The 20,354-nt window shown below is 40.5% G+C and overlaps 1 protein-coding gene across 1 annotated transcript; it reads left to right on the plus strand.

The window, feature by feature from the left end:
• The first annotated feature begins 921 nt into the window (after nucleotides 1-921).
• Nucleotides 922-20,287, plus strand: LOC100540418 (BPI fold-containing family C protein-like). The gene is made up of 16 exons (XM_010712572.3): nucleotides 922-5,508; nucleotides 7,242-7,368; nucleotides 7,620-7,731; nucleotides 8,812-8,940; nucleotides 9,601-9,756; nucleotides 10,568-10,631; nucleotides 11,562-11,622; nucleotides 12,403-12,491; nucleotides 13,076-13,249; nucleotides 13,888-13,941; nucleotides 15,478-15,648; nucleotides 16,120-16,187; nucleotides 17,217-17,259; nucleotides 17,874-17,937; nucleotides 18,992-19,068; nucleotides 19,973-20,287. Exons 2-16 carry the CDS (start codon nucleotides 7,263-7,265, stop codon nucleotides 20,012-20,014), a joined length of 1,410 nt encoding a protein of 469 aa, XP_010710874.1. The 5' UTR covers nucleotides 922-5,508; nucleotides 7,242-7,262; the 3' UTR covers nucleotides 20,015-20,287.
• Nucleotides 20,288-20,354: the final 67 nt, after the last annotated feature.

Consider the following 20,354-nt stretch of genomic DNA (forward strand, 5'->3'; position numbering starts at 1 on the left):
TTACTTATATTTGTCCTTTTTTAAGATAAATTAGGAAAAGGATTTTCTCTTCCTAACTTGGCCCACACCAGCCTGGTTGGACCTGTAATAAAAATGAACCAGGTGAGAAGTCTCACTTTTAGTTAAATAATATTGATTCTTTTTTAGGTCTGTAAATTTGTGCATATTGCTGTGTTCAGTCATTCTAAAGATAGCTAATATTAAAGCTTTAACTATACAGTAGATTGAAAATCCACACTCTGGATGAAAAATAGTACACACACACACACCCCATCAGACCAGGGTGCTTTATAAAGAGTCCTCTAGCCTTTTGGGGGAATCCCAGCAAAGTGGAAACACCACAGAGACAGCTGTGCTATCCCCAGCAGGTCTTAGGTGCATCAAATGAGCTCTCACTACTGTGACCTTTCCATAGTACTGGAAAGCTAAGATGCAAGCTCAGTGTCCTTGTGGTTAGCATTACCCAGCATTCTGGAGGGCTGCTAGCATCAGAGCCTATCTGTACCCTGAAGTCAACTGAATTTCAGGAAGCACAAAGCCATGCTTGTTTCCTGCACTGCTGAGGGACTAATTGTCAAATCTACTAACCCTGAATATGTCTGTCTGAAATTTAAGGTAATTTTACATGTTCTTGTTTCCTCAGGGTCATCTTGTGATTTTCACTGATGTTCACTACAAACATGAGCAAGGGGAAGATGAGGACCTTCACAGACACCCCTAATACCCCTTTTCTTTCAAACAATAATAGAGAAAAAAGAGGTCTTCCTTCTTTTGGCTTGTATGGAATAGATGCTATAACATTAGAAGCATGGATCTTGGTCACTATTTTTTTTATGTTCCTTCACTTTTCATAAACCAAATCTGTTGTTTTTTTAGCACAGTGGTATAGCTGACTTTTATTGATGCTTTAGAAAACTTGTTTCAGTCTGATGGGAAGGAGTGACTGGGTCTTCCTGTGTTATAAACACCAAGTTTTTATTAATTTCAGGAACCAGTTATTGCATTATTCAGCTTATCTCCGTTAGTGTTAGCAACGTTTTATGTACAGAGATCTTATTTTTTGTAGTATTTTTACAGTTTGTCCCTTTGTAACTGGATACCATGAGTGGGAACAGATTTATAAAATCTAGTGAATTATCATAGAATTATAGAATCAAAATTTGTGTTGAAGTAACCTCCAAAGGCCATCTAGTCCAGAGATCACCTAAGAACAGGACTAATCAGATCATGTTGCTGCAGACTGTGTTCATGTGAGTTTTGAACCTCTCCAAGAGCAGAGATTCCACAACCTTTCTGGGCAACATTTTCTGCTGTTTAACCAGCTTCAGAGTAAATTTATTTTCCTGATATCGAATCAGAATTTCCCATGTTCCAATTTGTGTCCACTTCCTTTTTTCTCTGCACTGTGCACTTCCAAGAAGAGCCCAGCTCCATCTTTTCTGTATCCTCAGATCAGAAAGTTGTAGAAAAGAAAAAGGTCTTGGCAGGCTCTCTCTTTTCCAAGCTAAGCATACTTGATCTCTCATACTGTCCTAGTAGATCATGTTCTCCAGCCTCATAACCATTTTCGTGATACCTGCTGGACTTGATCCAGGATGTCAATATCATTCAATATCAGTGGGGAGCCCAAATTGGACACAGTAATTCACAGTCTTGCAAGTGCCAAATAGAAAGGAAGAAACACTTACCTTCACATGCAGCTTTATGTTCAACCTTGCTGTCCACTAAGATTCACAGATCCTTTTCTGCATAGCTTGTTTCTAAAGATCCCCTAGGCTGGACTGATGCAGGGCATTACTCCCTCCCAGATGTGAGGAGTGCACTGACTGCTCCTCACAGGTTGGTGTTGGGTACAAACTTGCCAAGAGTGCACACTGTCCCATCATCCACACCATCAGTGAAGGAATTAAGCAGTGCTGATCGCAATATTGATTCCTGTGGGACACCCACTAGTTGCCAGTCAACATCCTGACTTTGTTAAACACAACTCTGATTCTGGCCACACAGCCAATTTTCCACGTTCCTTCTCCACCCTATAAATCACCAGTTTGATGAGACTAATGGAGACTGTTTCAGAGTCCTTACTGAAATCAGAGAATACCATATCCATTGCCCTTCCGTTGTCCACAGCACCAGTCAGCTGATCGTAGAAAGCCGTGAAGCTGGCCAGGTGTGATCTGCCTCTGGTATACCCATGCTGGCTGCTTCCAGCTACATTATCCTTTGTGTGCTTTAGAAATGGCTTCTAAGATATTTTACTCCATATCCATCCCAGTGTCAGAGATGAGATTGACTGTCTTGTATTTCCCTGCATCATTCTCCTTGCCTATCTTGAAAGCAGTGTGATGTCCGCCTTTTTTCCAGTCATGAGGAACTTCTGACTGCCATGACTTTGATAGAAAGCAGCATATTTCTGTGATCAGTCAGCCAACACCTTTGGGTGCTTCCTGTCTGGTCCCATGGATTTGCGTACATCCATGTGGGTTAAGCGATCCCAAACACTGGCTTTCTCTGCTGTGGGTTATGCTTCGTTCCCACAGGCTCTGCAAGGAGCTCAAGGACCTGTGAGCCCTGACGACAGATCTTACTAGCGAAGACATCTTTTTCTGCATCTCTTGACACAAGTCCCTGGCCTGCTGAGCAATGGACCCACCCTCTTCTTAAACTTTCTTTTGCTATTGATATATTTACAAAGCCCTTCACCTCCCATAATTGTTTCAGCTCCTAATGAGTTTTGGCTTTCCTGACTTCATTTCTACATGTGCAAGCAATGTCTTAGCGCTCCTTTCAAGTAGCTGGTCCCAGTTTCCATCTTCTGTATGCTTCCTTTTCGTGTCTGAGGTCACTCAAGAGCTCTGTGTTCATCTACTCTGGCCTTCTGCCACGGTTGCTCAACCATCTGAACATTGTTCTTGTGCTCTGAGGAGGTTGTCCTTGAAGATTAGCCAGCTCTGGGCCTTTGCTCTGCAGGGTATTTTCCCACAGATCTTGCCAAGCAGGCTCCTGAAATCTTCACATCTACAGTCTACAGCTGTAATTCTGTTTTTTGTCTTGCTCACTCCTCTCAGGTTCTGAAACTCCACAGTCTTGTGCTCACTGCAACCAAGACTGTCCCGTCCTTGATTGTCATCCCACAGTTTTTCCTTGTTTGTGAGTAGCTGCAGCTCTTTGAGGGGATCAGGCTCCACGTAATTCTTTAATTCTGTAACTCTCAAATTTCTGGAACTGAAGAGCTTATTTTTCCCTATGCCATTGTCACCACAGAGGAGTTACTGAAAGTGCGTGAAAAAGGAAACATGTCTGCAAATGTTATACTACAGAAAGTTCTGTTCCAACTTGGGACAGAAATGTAACTTGGGGTTGATTTTTTCCTGAATCCATATATGTTGATGCTCTTTTTCTTAATTAAAAAAACATCCTGAAACCAAAGAGAAGTAAATCACTGCAGGGCTTTCAGCTCATTGTATTATATAGTGGGAGAAGAGCGACTAGAAAAAGAACAGAAGAACTGAAAAAAAGCTTTTAAATAGTTTGATGTCCCTCACTGATAATACTCCTGGCACTTCTTTCTGCCTATTTGGGGATTCATGAGATAGGGGAAAAAGAGAACGAAAGCCCTGCTGCCCATCTCTTCTCTCTTCCAATGCGATATGTGCTCCAGTACCAGCCAACAAGAGCCATGGCTGGATGGGCCTTTCCAAGCCAAAGCCATGCCTCAGTGTGATGTTGTCCCTGAAGCCCTAGTTCTGAGACTGTTGTTAACAAAGTGGTAAAGCAGTTGTTTCTTTGATGACTAAAGAAGATGCTGTATATAGCAAATGTTCCCCTGTATCATCCTATTCTTGCCTATTGGCCAAAATACCATTTTTGATCTGGTATTACTTCTTAACTGACAGAATAACTGAAACCTGTACCTCAGCATGCTGCAGACTAAAGAGCGTGGAGAAAGGAGAGAATTAGGGAAGCAGGGAAAGGGGACTGCTGGAGCACCAAGGTACAGGCAATGGCTGGCATTGTACAAACCAAAGTGATCTGCAGAGAAACAGCAACAAGTCTTCACTGCTACACTGATAAGTTCATTTTGTTTCCTGTATATTAGGTAAAAAGGATTGCAATCTGTATCTCCATTAGCATTTAGATTGAAGCAAATTTTTTGTTGCTCTATAAGAAAATAAAATTTAAACATTCTTTTTAGAAGCTCTTTCTAATACCTTAAAAGGCATAAAGTTAGTAGAAACAATTTGCAGGGTATGTTAGTATACTATCTGAATATGTCTGTAAGCAGATATTTGGCTTTTACTGGGATATTTGTAGAAAAAAATGATGAAACTGTTCTGGAAGTGTTATTTTTTTCTTTGCTAACTTTTGCTGAAAGTTTTATCTAAACTAGTGATACTCCTTTAGAAGAACCATAAAATGTTAGAGGCCTAAAATGAGCATAAGCTGCGATAGTTATTGGACAATTTTAAGTTGTCTGTAGATCTTGGAGATTTACATGATGGAAACAATGGCGCTTGTCCCTTGCTCTGAAGGAACAGCAGAACTTGTGCAAAAAAAGTGTAAGGAGAGGTTTACATACATGAGGATGTGATTTTTATTCATCTTCAGTAGCCAGAGGTATAAATAATGGAATGGTTATGCACGTGACTGCCTGTGGTGAATATTAGATCTGTATGTAGCCTGAGTATTTGTTGTCTGACAAATGTTTTTACCCTTTTCTATTTGTGATTGCACAATGAAGTGACTCAGATCTTCCAGCCAAGTGCTCCATGCCTGAGGAAATACACACAAGCTAATTGATTAAATCACCTCTTTCACAAGCCAGGTAGTACTGGTCAGTGGAAGGACGAGCAAGCAGAAGAAAGAGAAAATACTGACTGAAAGTACTTGACACCATATGTTGACACCACATTAGTATATATAAACAATAGTTTAAATACTACATAATTTATTATTTTCTATTTTGACCAATTTCAGAACAGATGGGCCTAGACAGTTGTTTTCCATCTGTTCTTCCTAGCAGCTACACATTTCTTTCTTTCTTTCTTTCTTTCTTTCTTTCTTTCTTTCTTTCTTTCTCAGTACAAATTTGGTTATGAATTTTAGTCCTGTGGAACTACTGGAATATATTCTTCACTGGGGTATCTTGTCAGGTCCATCTGAAAAGCCAGTGCAGAAACAGCATGTCACAAATGCAGCAACCACTGTGAGCTCAGCATCCCAGTGCCTGAGGTCCTCCACCTACAGTTAACACTGCCCTCTGCTTTGTCCCTAAATTAAATTAGAGTGATACTTTTAACCTATGACACTCAAAATAGCTCAAGACATGGTTATCTGAGAGGCCACTCCCTGTGTGATACTGCTGAAGGTGGCAGCAATTGGCTGTAGTCAAGCTCTCAGCTCCTTCTTTTAAAAGACAGTGCTGTGGCTACAGAGGGTTTTCTTGCAGCGTCCTCAATCCTGTGGTCTGATACAGCAAGACTCCTCTTTTCAGCCTTCAGAGAAGAGGTATGGTAACAAAGAATTTGTGACTGTTCTTTGCTGTGGAGTGCTTTTGTTGGGAAGGGATAGATGTAGATAAAACTGGCAAGATTTGGGGATTTTAAATTATGAGAATTGTGCCTGCATAGAAAACACATTTCCTTCCAGCATTTTGTTGTAGTTGTGCACAAGAAAGAGATGTTTCATTTGCCTCTCAGTCTCTGACAGTGAAAATTAGAAAGAAAATACTGGTCTTACCAAAAGGCAAAAGTGTTTTGTGGGATTATTTAAAACTTTACAGCAAAATTAAGCCAATGTAATATCATAATTTTGCAGCTTGCTTAAATTGTGATCATGACTGAAATTCTTCAGTTTTGAGATATATTATTATCTCTAATAGGTGATGAAATAGGTAGTGAAAGATAGAGCAACATCTAACAATTTTTCACGTGTTAGGAGAGAGTGCAGTCTTCTTCTAACAGATGGTTTCATCCCAGCTCTGCCCTGTGGTAACTAAAGAGATTTTTTACATAAAAGTAATGCTAGGAAAGACATATCTTCAGCTAATATCTTCAGCTGTCCATAATGTGGCATTGTAGCAGGGAATAAGGAAAATAATCACAATATGATCCATGTATCACTCATGTTTTGTACTTCAGACAACAAATGACTCCACAGAGAACTCTTTCTAGATCTAGGAAAAAAAATATTTCCTGGTTTTGCCTATTAATCTTCCATCAAGGTGGCTTCTCCCACTCTCCCTGGAGACTTTGCTGACAGCCATAGATTCTGGCTATCACACAACATGCAGCTTGGGGTTCATGCAGCATAGTTCCATCTGAATTTAAACCCCCACAGAAGCCCCTGGAATGGGAGTTTGTTTTACTTGTTCACTGCCCTGCCATAATTCTCTTAACCAGGGGTTAAGTACATAACTAGTACAAGTTCAGGCTACCTACCTTAACCTCCTCACAAGAAGACTTTGAATCCTGTAGCCACAGGAGGATTATAAGCACTCCTCACAGAGCAATTTGTTTTAAGATAGGTGGGCTATGGGCTATGTCCCTCTTCACTATAAATATGGCTGTTGTAAACAAGAGACCTAACTTTTGAATGGTTGTAATTAAATAAGACCAATCCCACCCAACTGCACTGGAGAAAGGCAACAAGTGAACAGTAAATGACTTCTTTGTCCTCAGCTGCAAGTCACTGTCCTCAGCTCTGAGTATCTCCTATTTTCTGAAAGGGGATAATGGAAGAGTAGATAGACTCTATTGCTGATTACCCCAAACAAGGGAAACAAGTGACAGCCACTAATATGTAAATCATTATTAAAAGCATTTATTTTGCCATTATTAATTTGGTTATATAGTACTTTCAACACTGATGTCCCTCTCTGTAAATGGAGAAACTAGCTAGAGTGTGCTTTGGACAAAAGGCTGGAAACCTCAGGTGCACCTAAGTGATGACATACATAAGCACAACAAGAAGAAGAAAGGGAAAAACATGATAAAACACATGATAAAAAGATAAAATACCTACCTTTAGGGATTCCAAAATAGCCAGTTTGAGAAGCTTGGTCATGAGGTGAAGTAACTAAAATAACAGATAAAGTAGAAACGGTCCATTTGTTTCAACACTTTACAAGTTTCCCACAAGACACTAAAAGAGTCAGAAATACAACTCTATTCCAGGCAAAAGAGTTGTTTAACAGGAATGAAAACCACAATTCTACTACCGTTTCAAATATTTCTTAACAGGTTCTTTAAAAAGCAAAGACGATGGTGAAGATTTGCTGTTCTCTTCTCCTCTTAAGTTTGCTCAGTGTGCAGCTAAAAGCCAACCCCGGACTCAAAGTGAGAATCACTCAGAAGGCCTTGGAGTATGGTAGGTGTCCTGAAGCATGTGGTGATATTGTGCTGAATCCTGATATGACAGACATCTTCAGTAGTGAGGGCAGTGGGAGGAAATGAGCTAGTCAAAGGCTATAGAGAAAAGGAATGGTTAAGAGCACAACAATTCATTCACATCCATCCCGTCAGCAGGCAATGTTTTAAAATCTGCTAATGTGGAAGCACATGAATATAAACCCACTGTCAGTATCAAAGGCAATTGAACTAGTCTTTCTCTTCCTGCAGCCAAGAAGGTTGGGTTAGAGATCCTGAAGAAGAATATGGAGAAGGAGCAATTCCCTGATTTGACTGGCTATGAGAGATCTGGGCTTGGTAATGTCAACTACAACATCTCAAGGTAAGTAACAATCCTAGAAAAATAGTTTTGGTAATATGCTACTGTTATATTTAGCTCTGTGCATGGATTATAATGGGAATGTTGATGTGTTTTACAGTAATTGTTGCTTAAACGAGGGCACGTGTGGCTTACATCCAAAGCCTGATGAAGTCAAAGCAAAAACTCTCTCTATTAACCTCTGTTTGGATAAAGTTATCTGATCTAATTTAGTCAGCTAACCCCTTGCTATGAACCCCTTGCTAAGATTTACATACCCAGAAGGCAGTTACACCTATGACTTAGACACCTATTTTTAGATTAAATGAGTTTAAACATCCTCTTTAGGTGTCGATGTTTCTCCACTGACCACAGGGGGAGCCCAGAGGAACAGCTTTCCAGCTTCCAGGTGGCTGGAGCAGACCAAGGTGGAAGCTAGATCAGAATTAGCTGCGGACCATGAGTACATGTGTGAGAATGGATTTTAAAATGCTGCGCAATGTAACATAGCTCCTGGCCCTGGTAACTATCCCCACCAATTTGGTCACTGGAGTTAGAGACTCCCTGGAACAGCTGCTGAATGAAAGGACATTTTCACTTTATTCTGCTTGTTGCAGTTGCCCTTGCTAAAACCATCAGGACTTCCACCTGAATAAATTATCCCACTGCGTAGTACGGTTCTGAATGCAAGTACACATACTAGCAAACAGATATTAAGTCCTTCTAAGGCAGCCAGCCTTATGATGCACAAATCACACAGAAATATTACATGTTTTGAAATACTAAAAGGGACAAAACTGCAAAATATGCGGAGTCTCCATGCATAAACACACAGGTCAGTGTTTAGATATAACACTTTTAGGCGTTTAGTTTGCAGTGTTATTAAGTTCATTAGGTGCCTTGTTGGCTGCTCAGCACTTGACAAATATGCCTTAATGACTTATTTGTGCGATGTAAGTGTAAAACTAAATGATACCATAAGAGTGCAGTAGCAGTTATTGTAGCCTAAAAAAGTGCGAGCAGGACAAATCAAGTAACATTTGAGGTTAACTGAAATACTCATTCTCATTTTTATTTTTTTCCCTTATCTTTCTCATGCTCTAGAATAAGAGTCACTGCTGTCGAATTCCCCAACGTTTCCATCTCCCTCACACCCAGGAGCGGGATAAAACTGATGATTAGAAATGCTTCTCTCACCATCGATATGAACTGGAATATAAGGACTTGGATGTTGTACGTGTAGCCTCATGTGTTCTGGGATTTTTCTTGATGAAAAACATAAAAAAGCAAAGATTGGTTTGTCCTGTGAGCTCTTCATGGGAGAGGTGCTCTTTAACAGCTCAGAGCAAAAATCCAGTAACAGTCTGGTTCTCATCGACAGGAGGGGCAGAAGGTGTACCTACAACATGGCATGAGCTTCAGTGCAGCTCACAAAGGGTAGAGACCCTCACTGAGGCTTTGCACAGCTCTTTCTCACAACCAGGCTATGAACAGTTTGATCAAAGATACCATAGCTTCACCACATTGGAGCTGGTCTTGAGCACGGGCTGCCAAACCCCTGGGATGGCGGTGGGGAGGAGGGCACTCCAGGCCCTGAAATAGGTTTGCCCTTTAACAGACATAATCCAGTTGCCTTTGCTGTGGGCATGTCTTGTAACTATACACAAACTACTTTAGAACAGTGAGTTACCTATTTTTCCTAATTCCGCACGTCTCAAAACTCCTAGCATGGAAATTTGTGTAGAATACATGATTGTTTTCTCTATGAGCAATACAATGAAAAGTATTCAGATAAACATCTTCATCTTCAGTGAACAGCAAGAATCCTTAGAGAGCCTTTAATGTTCACTAAAATAGGTTTTTCAGTTGTTTATGTACTTTTACTTCATGCAGCAAAGACGGTGGAAGAAGCATAGTGCACATTTCCAAGGTGTTTGTTACTGCAACCTTTTCAACACCCCTGGATAGTATGGGTCATACTTCAATATCACTTAGCAGCTGTCATACAACTTCTGGTGATACAGACATCAAGTTGAATGGAAAAAGTGGGTAAGTGCAAGAGATCTGTGTACATGCTGGGAGAAAATAAATGTCAATGAATGGCGCAAAGACAACTTCACAAAACAGGACAACTAGAATTGCTTTTAGGTGTCTATAAACAATACAGGTGAGTATCAGGGCCCTAATCTAGTGCTCAAGTGGCCAAGTTTAACCTCTGTTCTTGTCTATGTGCACTGTCATTTGAGTAGAGAATAAATACAGCAACTTCTGTCAAATCAAATATTCCCGTGCTTCTTCAACACAGAATTCTTTCCAAATACAGCTCTAATCTTTAACTCTAGGTAGAAGCTACATACCTGCTTATACTATGCCATACAAACATGCTTATACTATGCTTTATGTACTTTAGATCAGAAAGCTATAAAAACTTAACCAGACTGCTGTCTGTCGTTCCTCTGGATATAAACCTGTGCAATGTGATTTCATTGTTTTCTTGTATTTCTCTCACTGTCTGAATATAGTTCTTGTTGCCTGGCTTTGTTTTTCTGTTTGGTTGGGGTTTTTTTTACTTGCATTGGAAGTTCCTACTGCACAGACTATTTATTTTGTATTTATACATACACGATGGTGCTAATATAAACAAATTATTATTCATAAAGATGAGCCCAGTCTAATCACTGGGTAAAATTACCTCCTTTTCTGTGGTAGCTCCCTGATAGATCTTGAATTTCAGAAAGGTCCCACATGTACTGGTATATCACACTTAGAGACCATTGAAGTCATGTTCCACAGAGATATCTGATTTCCTGTTAATGACTGTAGTACTTGACCCATGAATTGTTTTTTTCTTCTCCTGTAGCTTCCTGCATGATTTCTTTATCAAATATCTGAAGAAACCCATTCACAGGAACTTGGCCACTAATGTAAGCCTTTCAGATTGTGTAGGGGAGCGTTTAAGGAATATCACTTTCAGATGTCAGCGCTGGGAACTTGGCAAAGAGTGAACTAGAAAAATTATAGTTTGGTTCTGGCCTGATTTATTTATATAGTTATTGCTTTGCCAGACCGAGAAACTTCCAAATAAAATGTTGTGTTTGTGGCTGAGATATTAACTGATCCAGAGATAGGTGAGTTTCAACCAGAGCAAAATGTGCAGTTATTTTCCCATTCCAGTGCAGAACAGGACTGTGCCTGTGTACCTACAGACATCCTGGTTGTCGGGTAATGTTCATACTCAGTACTGTGTGACACACAGATCTCATGATACACCATTGGATAGTATGACTTATTTAAACCTCATGGTTTCTAAGAGATGAGCAGTTGTGACAACATCCTGCCAATCACCTCTAAGAAGGTAGAGCTTGAGGTGGGTATGATTCTTCTCCAAGACAGGGATCTGCTCTGAGACCAATATGAGATCTCCTTCTCACACTTCTAAAGTGTGGATTTGTCACCTCCATCAGGCTGCCTTTGCAACTTCCCACTTCATTGCCTAAAGGCAGCTCTGACACGGACCATGCTAGCATTGCACAGAATAGATAACCATAGAGTCATAGAATCATTTAGGTTGGGAAAGACCACTAGGATCATCTAGTCCAACCAGATAAAATGCAGCAAGGAGCTTTATTATTGGAGCTCTTTTTAAAGTGACTGGAGAAAAACATGTTCCTTTAGAAACAGATTTTTAGTGCATTGAATCACCTCCTGGACCTGATAGCTGAAGAAAAACAGCCTTAGGTATTTTGACAATTGCTGAAATTGTAACATAAGGAGACAGATTTGCTAGCACACAGGCAAGGGGTGTATACAGTTCCATGATAATCATGCTGTAACTTGAGTATGCTTTTATGCAGTCTTGTCCCAACATCAGATCTGGGATCCAGTTGATAGCTAAGGACCTCCAATCACTGAATGGTGAGTCACCTGTGATATCTTTTCTTTCTGCCTCTGATCTTCTGTCCAGTGTAATTCTCTAGTTTCCTTAACAGCAGCTGGATAGCAAAGCCTCCAGGAGCTGTATCAGACCCCACATTCTGTCTGCTCCTTTACTTAGAAGACCACAGGTAAATAAAAGAAATGATACTTGGACAAGAAAAGGACATTTCTGAGAAGCCAAGGACTTGGGAACTATTCTTAAGTTGTATTTTTGATGTTACGAATGCAGCTTAGAGATCACACAGCATTTATTATCAGTGTTATGTGGCCTCTAATGACTCTTATGCTTAAAAGAAAAGAAAGAAAAAATATTTTCTTATGTTAACCATTTTAGTCTAGATTTGTAGGAAGCAGCCAAATTGTTGAGCAGACACAATCTGCAAAACACAACTGCCTAAACAGACAAGGTAACCACATTTTTCTGGGGAAATATTTGCAAATCAGAGGTACTTCAAATGCTCTCATGCTGCTTAACAAGAAAACCCAGTACAGCTATTTCCTTTTTCATTTGGTTAAATAAAATTTATTTTTCTACACTGAGAAAACATTAGACAAGCTAAAAAAGATGCTTCGAAGAACGTAACAGTAAAATGTCAAGCCTTAGGTCAGAATATGTGTTAGGATGTCACAGGTTCTTTTTCTCTACCCTTTGGAACACGTGTCATTTTCCTTCAGGTGCTGACTTAGTTTTAATGCACATAAAATTCATTCTGCGGTTGTATAATATTGGGTATTTTGCTTTGTTTCCCACATATACAGTCCCAGTGCGAATTGATGATTTGGCTGAAATTGATTACTCCTTAAACAGCTTGGAAGTATTCCGACCATACATTGACATGGACTTAAAGGTAACTGCTGTAGTGTTATTTGTCAGGTTTGCAAGAGAAAACAGAAAAATGAGTATTTGATATGCAAGTCTTGGGTAATGTCACTGATACTGCAAAAGATAATGTGAGTGATTTTAGGATTGTCTGAGCTAACTTTTTCTCTTGTACATTCTTTCATCTGCACACATTATTTGCTGATTTTGACCTTTGTCATTTTAAAGATCCATCTTGTAATCATTGGCTGGCTCTGGGCAACAGTTTTCAAATCTAAATTCTTGGAAATGGGGAAAGGAGATAGTAAAGTTTTTCAATAAGGAGATCATTCAATACATAAGTCCTTCGTTTTCTGAAGTGGTAGACTGTCTTCAGTAGGTGATCAGCCTCTGAAAAGAGAAGTCTCAAGTGTCATCTGTGAAGATGTCCAGTCTCTGGAATTTGTCTTCACCACCTGCTTGAAAGCACCGGAGCTCCAGGGTGTAATACAAGTCCTATGTACTTACTTATACAAAAAATGCGTAACTTAAGCAAAGGGAAAAAAAAAAACCACTTCAAAGTCATGTTTTGATTCTGACTTTTTGTATTAAATCTCTGAATATACATTTCAGGGGATAGTCTACCCAGCTGGAAATTATACTGGCCCTCCCTATGTGGCAACTCCCTTTGCTATCCCGGACCAAAGTGACTCCATGCTCTACCTTGCCTTCTCCGAGTATTTCTTTCAGACATCCTTATTTTCTTACTACACAGCAGGGGCCTTCAACATCACCATTGCAAAGGAAGTAAGTAGGACACAGGAATGGGGTCAGAGTGGTTCGGTCATTCAGTGTGGAGCTTTGACCTGCCAATTGTCAGTATGCAATAGATTCACTGCTAATTGGGCTGTGAAGTCCTGAGACAGTAGAGCACAAACGCTAGGGTATTGCAATGCTCATTTTATGTTCTGTACAGATTCCTCAGTCCATAAAATAAATTTTTTGTAGACCTGTGGAATAGTCAAGAGATGGTTACATAACTTATTCTGGGCAATTTAGCTGCCTTAGTGGCTTTTTCCTGAGGGGTCTTTACAGAGTAAAAATGCTACAGGGACCATGGAAGCAAAGCATATGACAAAACAACTATGGCTTGGAGCTAGGCAAACTTGGATTTGTAGTCTACAGGAGGTTCACTAAGTCCCCAGACCTATAGACTGCAACCCAAACTAAGATGGTATGAAGCATTTGCTTTCCTAGGAAGTACCTTGACCTGGGTTACTGGGAATAAGATTTAAGTATGCTGAGTCTCTTAAGCATATTTCTGAGAACAAAAGGTACAAAACCAAAGATCCATTGAAATGACAGTAATAATGCATTAAAGAAAAGTTGAGAATGGTGGTCAAACCTGGTAAACTGATCTCTTTTATCATTAATTTTCCCCCCAGACTTGCAGAGATTTGAATATAAGCACTGAGATGTTTGGTAGTATCATCCCCGAGGTGAGTATCATTACTTTCACAAACTGTTAGAAAACTGCCCAGTGTGAGTCTTAGACACCTCAATACTGTATGTCCCAAAGGCTTTGTAGGTACAGTGGGGCTCAAGCTCTGGAGAAATGGGCATATGCATGCATGGTAGCAGTGGAGGAGATGGACCTTGTCACCTCCCATCCCCACAACTGAATGACTCATTATCAAACTTGGCCATAATCTTTACTTTAATCTTTAATCTTTGCATCTTTACTCCAGGCACTGTTTCAACGCTTACAGCTGTTCCCACATCAAACTAGTCCTAGACAGGGAAAAGTTCCCAGTCTAAATCCTGATCTGGGAGACCTCTGCCAGAGCCTCCAGTCAGAAGTAACTTATTTCTCCTGCCCATATGTACCTAATTGCCTTTGTTTCACTGCTAGCCTGTGACTGACTAGCAGAAAGCAATACAGTAAAGACCTGGGAAGGGACTGTAGTGCCCACATGCACTAAAGTGAGCTAACAGATGGGCAAAACATTACATCCATTGAAAAGAGAAGGCAGATGTACAGGATTTCCATTTATTTTAGGAAGAGGAGAAGAATATAATAGAAGAGATATAAGAGATATAAGCATGCATGGCTTCTACCAGCATTCTTAAACAGAATGAGAAACCAAAATGAGCATTAGAGACCCCAGCCCCTGAATGGCTAGGATGGATAATTCTGGATTTGTGCTTCTAAGAATCACAGAATCATAGAATCATTAAGTTTGGAAAAGACCATTAAGATCACTTGGTTCAACCACCCCATGATACCCACTGATCACATCCCTCAGTGCCACATCCACACTGTTCTGGAGCACCTCCAAGGACGGTGACTCCACCACCTCCCTGGGCAGCCTGTGCCACTGCAGCACCACTCCTTCTGAGAATAATTTTTTTCTTAACAGGCAACTGTAAGAACTTCATATAGTTGTCTGCTTCCTGTATGATACTAGGTTCCCTCCTTAGAAATCTGAGATTGCTTCAAGAGCAATTGTCATATGATCTTCTTAATAAAATGCCATGAACATTTACACTAATATTCCACCTCTCTATTCTAATTAATGAACTTGTGAACCTATGTGCTCTTTGGGCAATGGAGAATCTGAGGCTCCTCAGTGGACAGTCCACAGCAGGTACCTGTCTTATGAGATGGATTAATCTCAAAGTGAATGACCTCTGAGCTCCTTTATTGTTACTTAAATGTCATATTTTGTTCCATTCCTTTCCTGTGTTCACAGACTAATATTTAATTTAATTTCTCTAAAAGTGATACAGAGGAAATAATATTTCTAGGGTGGAAAGAACTTAACATTGCATTTCTGATTTAGCCAAGGTTGGTGATTTATCATCACTGAAAGTTTCTATTTCCAGCTTATGTTAAAGAATTTTATGTTAGCAGCTGTTCTTAACCTCATTTTAAACAACCAATAGCTTTCAGAAACAGAAAATGTAGTATTCTGACCTGTTCTACAAGAAGAGCATTTCTCTGACTTTTTTGATTTTGCCTTGGAATCATGCAGATAGCCAAATACTCCATTATACCGTATCCAGTTATGATGAAGCTAATAGCCACTGAAATACCTCTCATCAGCTTGCAGCAGGATTCATTTACTCTAGAGATTCAGGAATCCATGGAGGTGTTTGCTGTTCTGCCAGACTCAACCACTCAGTCATTGTTCACAGTGAATGTAGTAAGTACAATAAACAAGGTAACATTTAACTCAGGGCTAAAAATACTTGTTCTTTCCTGCTGTTAAAATTCTCTACAACAAAGTACCATATTTTTAGCATTTAAACGTGCAAGTTCCCTTTAGTCACTGGTGATGCTGTATGGCCCCACTTAACCTACAGGAAGGGGAAGAAAATTTTCCTGTAGATAAATGAGAAGCCAAATAAATTGACACTGATTAACCAAAGATTTGTTCTCTGAAATGACTTTTGTAGGCATGGGTCATGTCCCATGACATCTTGTTCTTCTAACTGAAAATGGTCTTGATTAGTGAAATCTCATTATCCGCATTTCACCTTGCCATGGAGAAACCCACATACACAAAAGAGCTCCTATACAGAGCCAGGAAAACGGTGCTTCTGCATTTGTGACTAATTCTCAGCAAGGGTTCTGTTTTCTGTGTTTGTAAACCCATGATTTCTTTCTTCTGCAGGCAGCCAACATCAGCATAGCTCTGAATGTCTTTAACCAGAAACTCACAGGCTCACTATGTCTGAACAGGTAATTCAACAAGGTTGGCCTGAGCCCGTCTGGAAAACAACACTAGCAATCTCAGCATTGCAGTTTTTACATGCGATCAGCTAACCATAATTTACTCTCTCCTCTGAGCTAGATATGCAGGGCAGTTATGATAATCATGAATAATTTGAGAGCTTCCCTCATTCCTTTCCAACTAGTTAAGATACATCCACTCTCTAGTCTGCCTGTGCAGGGGTCCAGGACACAGAAAAGAACATAGACACCTGCAGTTTTCCCTATGTTGAGATAGAGAGAGATGCCCCAAGAGAAGCACCGTAATGTCTAGACTTCAGAAAGCCAAAGCAGAGAGACTTGGACATTTAAAAATCTACAGTATTACTTCTTATACAGAGAGGCTCTGTAAACCACAACCTTATAGCTGGGAATTGGGACACTTACTTCACAAAAGACTCCTTGGGAACAAAAAGAATATGCAGATTCTTTCAGGACACAGCAATGTTAGGAATGTAAAGAGGATAGTGTTGATAGTATTTGAGAATTTTTTTTCCAGCAAAATTAAGAGAAAAAAAATCTGAAGCATGCAAGTAATTGGATACTTGAATATGTATGGAAAAGTATTTGAAGTTGGAAACATTGATATGAGCAGCATAGCCATCAGCAGCAGTACCATACTGTGAACAGTCATTCATCCCATCCCTAGAAAGGCGCACATCAAAGTATTATGCTTATACCAAATCCTTGCAAATGTTCTGAGAGCATGAACATCCATAATGCTGGCCCTGGTAACATCAAATACTGATTGGATTTCCAAGACACAGCACAGAAGAAGTGCATTCACATCCCTGGCTACAGCCCTTCTAGGATTTTTCTGCATGCATGCTTAGCTGTGCCCTAAGAGAATCACATCTTTCTCAAGTAAAAGATATTGCTTCAAGAGTCTCCTTACAGATGTTTTATAAGGCCTAGAGCACTGAAGCAGTGACTGTACATGTAGAATAATATCTGTTTGTCCTTTCTAGTGACTCATCTCATTTCACTTCTTTCCCTCAGGCTCCAGTTCTCCCTCGCCCATTCCAATGTTGGCTCTTTTGAGGTAAGCAGATAGTTTAAACACATAGGAAATACAAACCGGGCCTATCAATGATAAAAAGGCTGAAGTAGTAAAGAGTAAAGATATCAAGGCTAAGCAGCTAAATTTTATCTGTATTTCTGAATCATTTGGCTTCATTCCTGTCTCTTTTCCTGTCTCTTTTCCTGTCTTCTAGCAGCCACCTCTCTGCTGTCGATTAAAAAATAAAAAATAATAATAAGTTTATTCTTTGAGGCAAGTCAGTGTTCTGAAAATTAAATATTCTGGAGTTTTCCTGACTAATGTATCACATTTTATCAGTAACTAGAGAGATGTCTCAAATCACAGCTGTGGAATCTGCACATAGCAGCAATCTGAACTCTGGCAGTAGATGGAGCAGTGTGCTGCAGTCTAGGCAATCACATGTAGAACTGTGAGCCATTTGCATTTTGCATCTCACTTCTTCTGCATCTTTTCAAAGACTTAAGATCCAAAGGTTACTTTAGCTTATGGCTCTCTGGAGCTAAATGAGAGCCAAAAGATGAATGGAAGCCTACAGACCTCACCCAGAATGTGGGAATGATGATTCTGCCACTATCAGAAAGTGATGCCTAACTCAGTTTTTTTGTTTATGACAGATCTCATTTCTGGAGAACATCCTGTCTTATATTTTACAAACTGAAGTAATTCCATCAGCCAATGGTAAGGCTATAATGCCAACCTGTATCATGTGGTTGAAACACCTGAGGGATGGGATGCCATTCAGGGGGCTCCAGACAGGCTCAAAGAGTGGGCACAGGAGAACCTCATGAGGTTCAGCAAATCCAAGTGTGGGGTCTTTCACCTGGGTTGTGTCATCCCCTACTATCAGTATGAGCTGGGAGATGAAAGGATGGAGCACAGCCTTGCTGAAAAAGACTTGGAGGTACTGGTGCATAACAGCTGGACATGAGCCAGCAGTGTGCCCTCACAGCCCAGAAAGCCAACTGTGTCCGGGCCTGCATCCAAAGCAGCATAGCCAGCAGGGCAAGGGAGGTGATCCTGCATCTCTGCTCTGCACTGATGAGACCTCACTGGAGTACTGTGTCCAGATGTGGAGTCTTCTGTACAGGAAAGACGTGGAGTCCACAAAAATGGTCCAAAGGATGAAACACCCCTCCTATGAGGATAGGCTGAGAGAGCTATGTAGCTGGAGAAAAGAAGGGTCCAGGGAGACATGAGAGTGGCCTTCCAGTATCTAAAGGGGAGCTGTAAGAAGAAATGGGACAGAATCTTTAGCAGAGACTGTTGTCCCATCAGACAAGGGGAAATTTAAACTGAGAAAAATACAATGATAGTTATAGCAGTGAAGTGAAGCAAGGTAGTGAAGCAGATCCTTGGAGACAACCAAGGTCAGGCTGATGGGGCCCTTAGCACCCTGCTCAAGCTGTAGATGTCCCTGTTCATTGCAGGGGAGTTGGACTAGATGTCCTTTAAAGGTCTCTTTAAACAATTCATTCGATTCTATGATTCTGTTCTTCTAAGAATCAGCTAAAAGCTTTCAGCTGAGTGGGTGATTCTAGGAACTTTTGACTTTCTGCTGAAGTTTCTGGTTCCTATTAACTCAGGTGGAATGTGACCATCAGCTAGTAAGCAGCAAAACAGGAAGCCAGATTTGTAAGGTTCTAATTTCTGAATAAACAGGAGGTTGTTGAAGGACAGATATTTATTATCTTTCTCATGCATCCCTAAATCACTGCGTTTGTCTTTTCCTAAGTTAAACTATCCAAAGGATTCCCTCTTCCCAATTTGGCCAATATTACCTTCACAAGGCCTCGTGTTACAATCGCACAGGTGAGATTTTTTTTATTATTATTTTTGCATGATGGTGGGCACTTATTTACCTTCCGCTAGTACAGGGAATTTTTTGGATTTTGAACTAGTTAAGCAGTAAAAAAAACTGGGTCTAAACTGAGATCTGTAATAATGGTAAAATCCTTAGATACAAATCTATCCCTTGAATCTATCTCTTGAAATACTCTCTAGATCTCAGTTTGAACATAGAGATTGTTGCTAGACAGTCAGTCAGTACAATGCTATTGCTGACAAATGAATTTCCGGAAGGTGGGTAAGCATGGTTCATTTCTTCATTTGCTTGCCAGCTTCTCAGATATTTTCTGCTTTGCACAGTCAGCCCCAAATGCTTCTTTGGGGTCAGGCACAATGCACAACTCAGGAAAGGCAATGCAAAGAGTGTTTTAAAATCTTTTTTTGCATCCCACATACCTTGAAGCACCCAGGTATGCAATCCCTACAAAAAAATAATTGTTTGGAAGTTGCTTTCAGTGACTCTAGCTGCCAATCACCTTACAAGCTAATTATGTACAAAGGATTTTAATGGTTCTGTGGGACCCATTTCCCACCTCACTTTCTCTAGTCAGTTTTCTCATCATTAGCTAGGAATGAGAGGACATGGGTGAACTAGGCTGGTAGTTGGACCAGGTGATCTTCGTGGTCCTTTGTAACCTTAATGATTCCATTGCCAGCACATTGCAAAGGGATAACAAATGGGCAAAGATGGGGCCCTCTTGCAGTTTGAAAGACAAGAATTTAATAGAGCTCATTACTCCCAAGTCCCAGCTGTCTTCAATAGACTTTCTGACTTTCAACAGTAAGAGTTGAATTTGAAAAAAAAAAACTTCCTTTTTTTTTTATTTTGTACTTCATAGCATTTCTGTGACCGTTCTTCTCCCCACAGGGATATGTGTTGATTTCTACCGATGCTCACTACAAGCACTGAAGGAGAAAAATCACCACCTGTTAGGCATGAACCTCAAATTAATAAGGGACTAATAAAGCCTTGTCTACACACTTCTTGTGTCTGTCTTCCTGAAAGGTGCCGCCGCCTCTCACAAGAAGTACATTGTCAGTTCTGTGAGTACAGCTCTACGCATTGAGCAGGCTAGGGCGCTCGGAGGGACAGTGGCGCAGCACGGCCTGCGCTTCTCTGCATCCCCAGCGACCCGGCTCGCCGCACCCAGCCCTTCCCCGCGTCCCTCAACGCGGCTCTCGGTCCCAACGAACTGAGGGAAGGCCCGGCTGCTTCGCCAGGGGGCGCGCGCGGGCGGAGGAAGTTTGTC

This window comes from Meleagris gallopavo, chromosome 1, assembly GCF_000146605.3.
Source record: "Meleagris gallopavo isolate NT-WF06-2002-E0010 breed Aviagen turkey brand Nicholas breeding stock chromosome 1, Turkey_5.1, whole genome shotgun sequence".
NCBI lineage: Eukaryota > Metazoa > Chordata > Aves > Galliformes > Phasianidae > Meleagris > Meleagris gallopavo.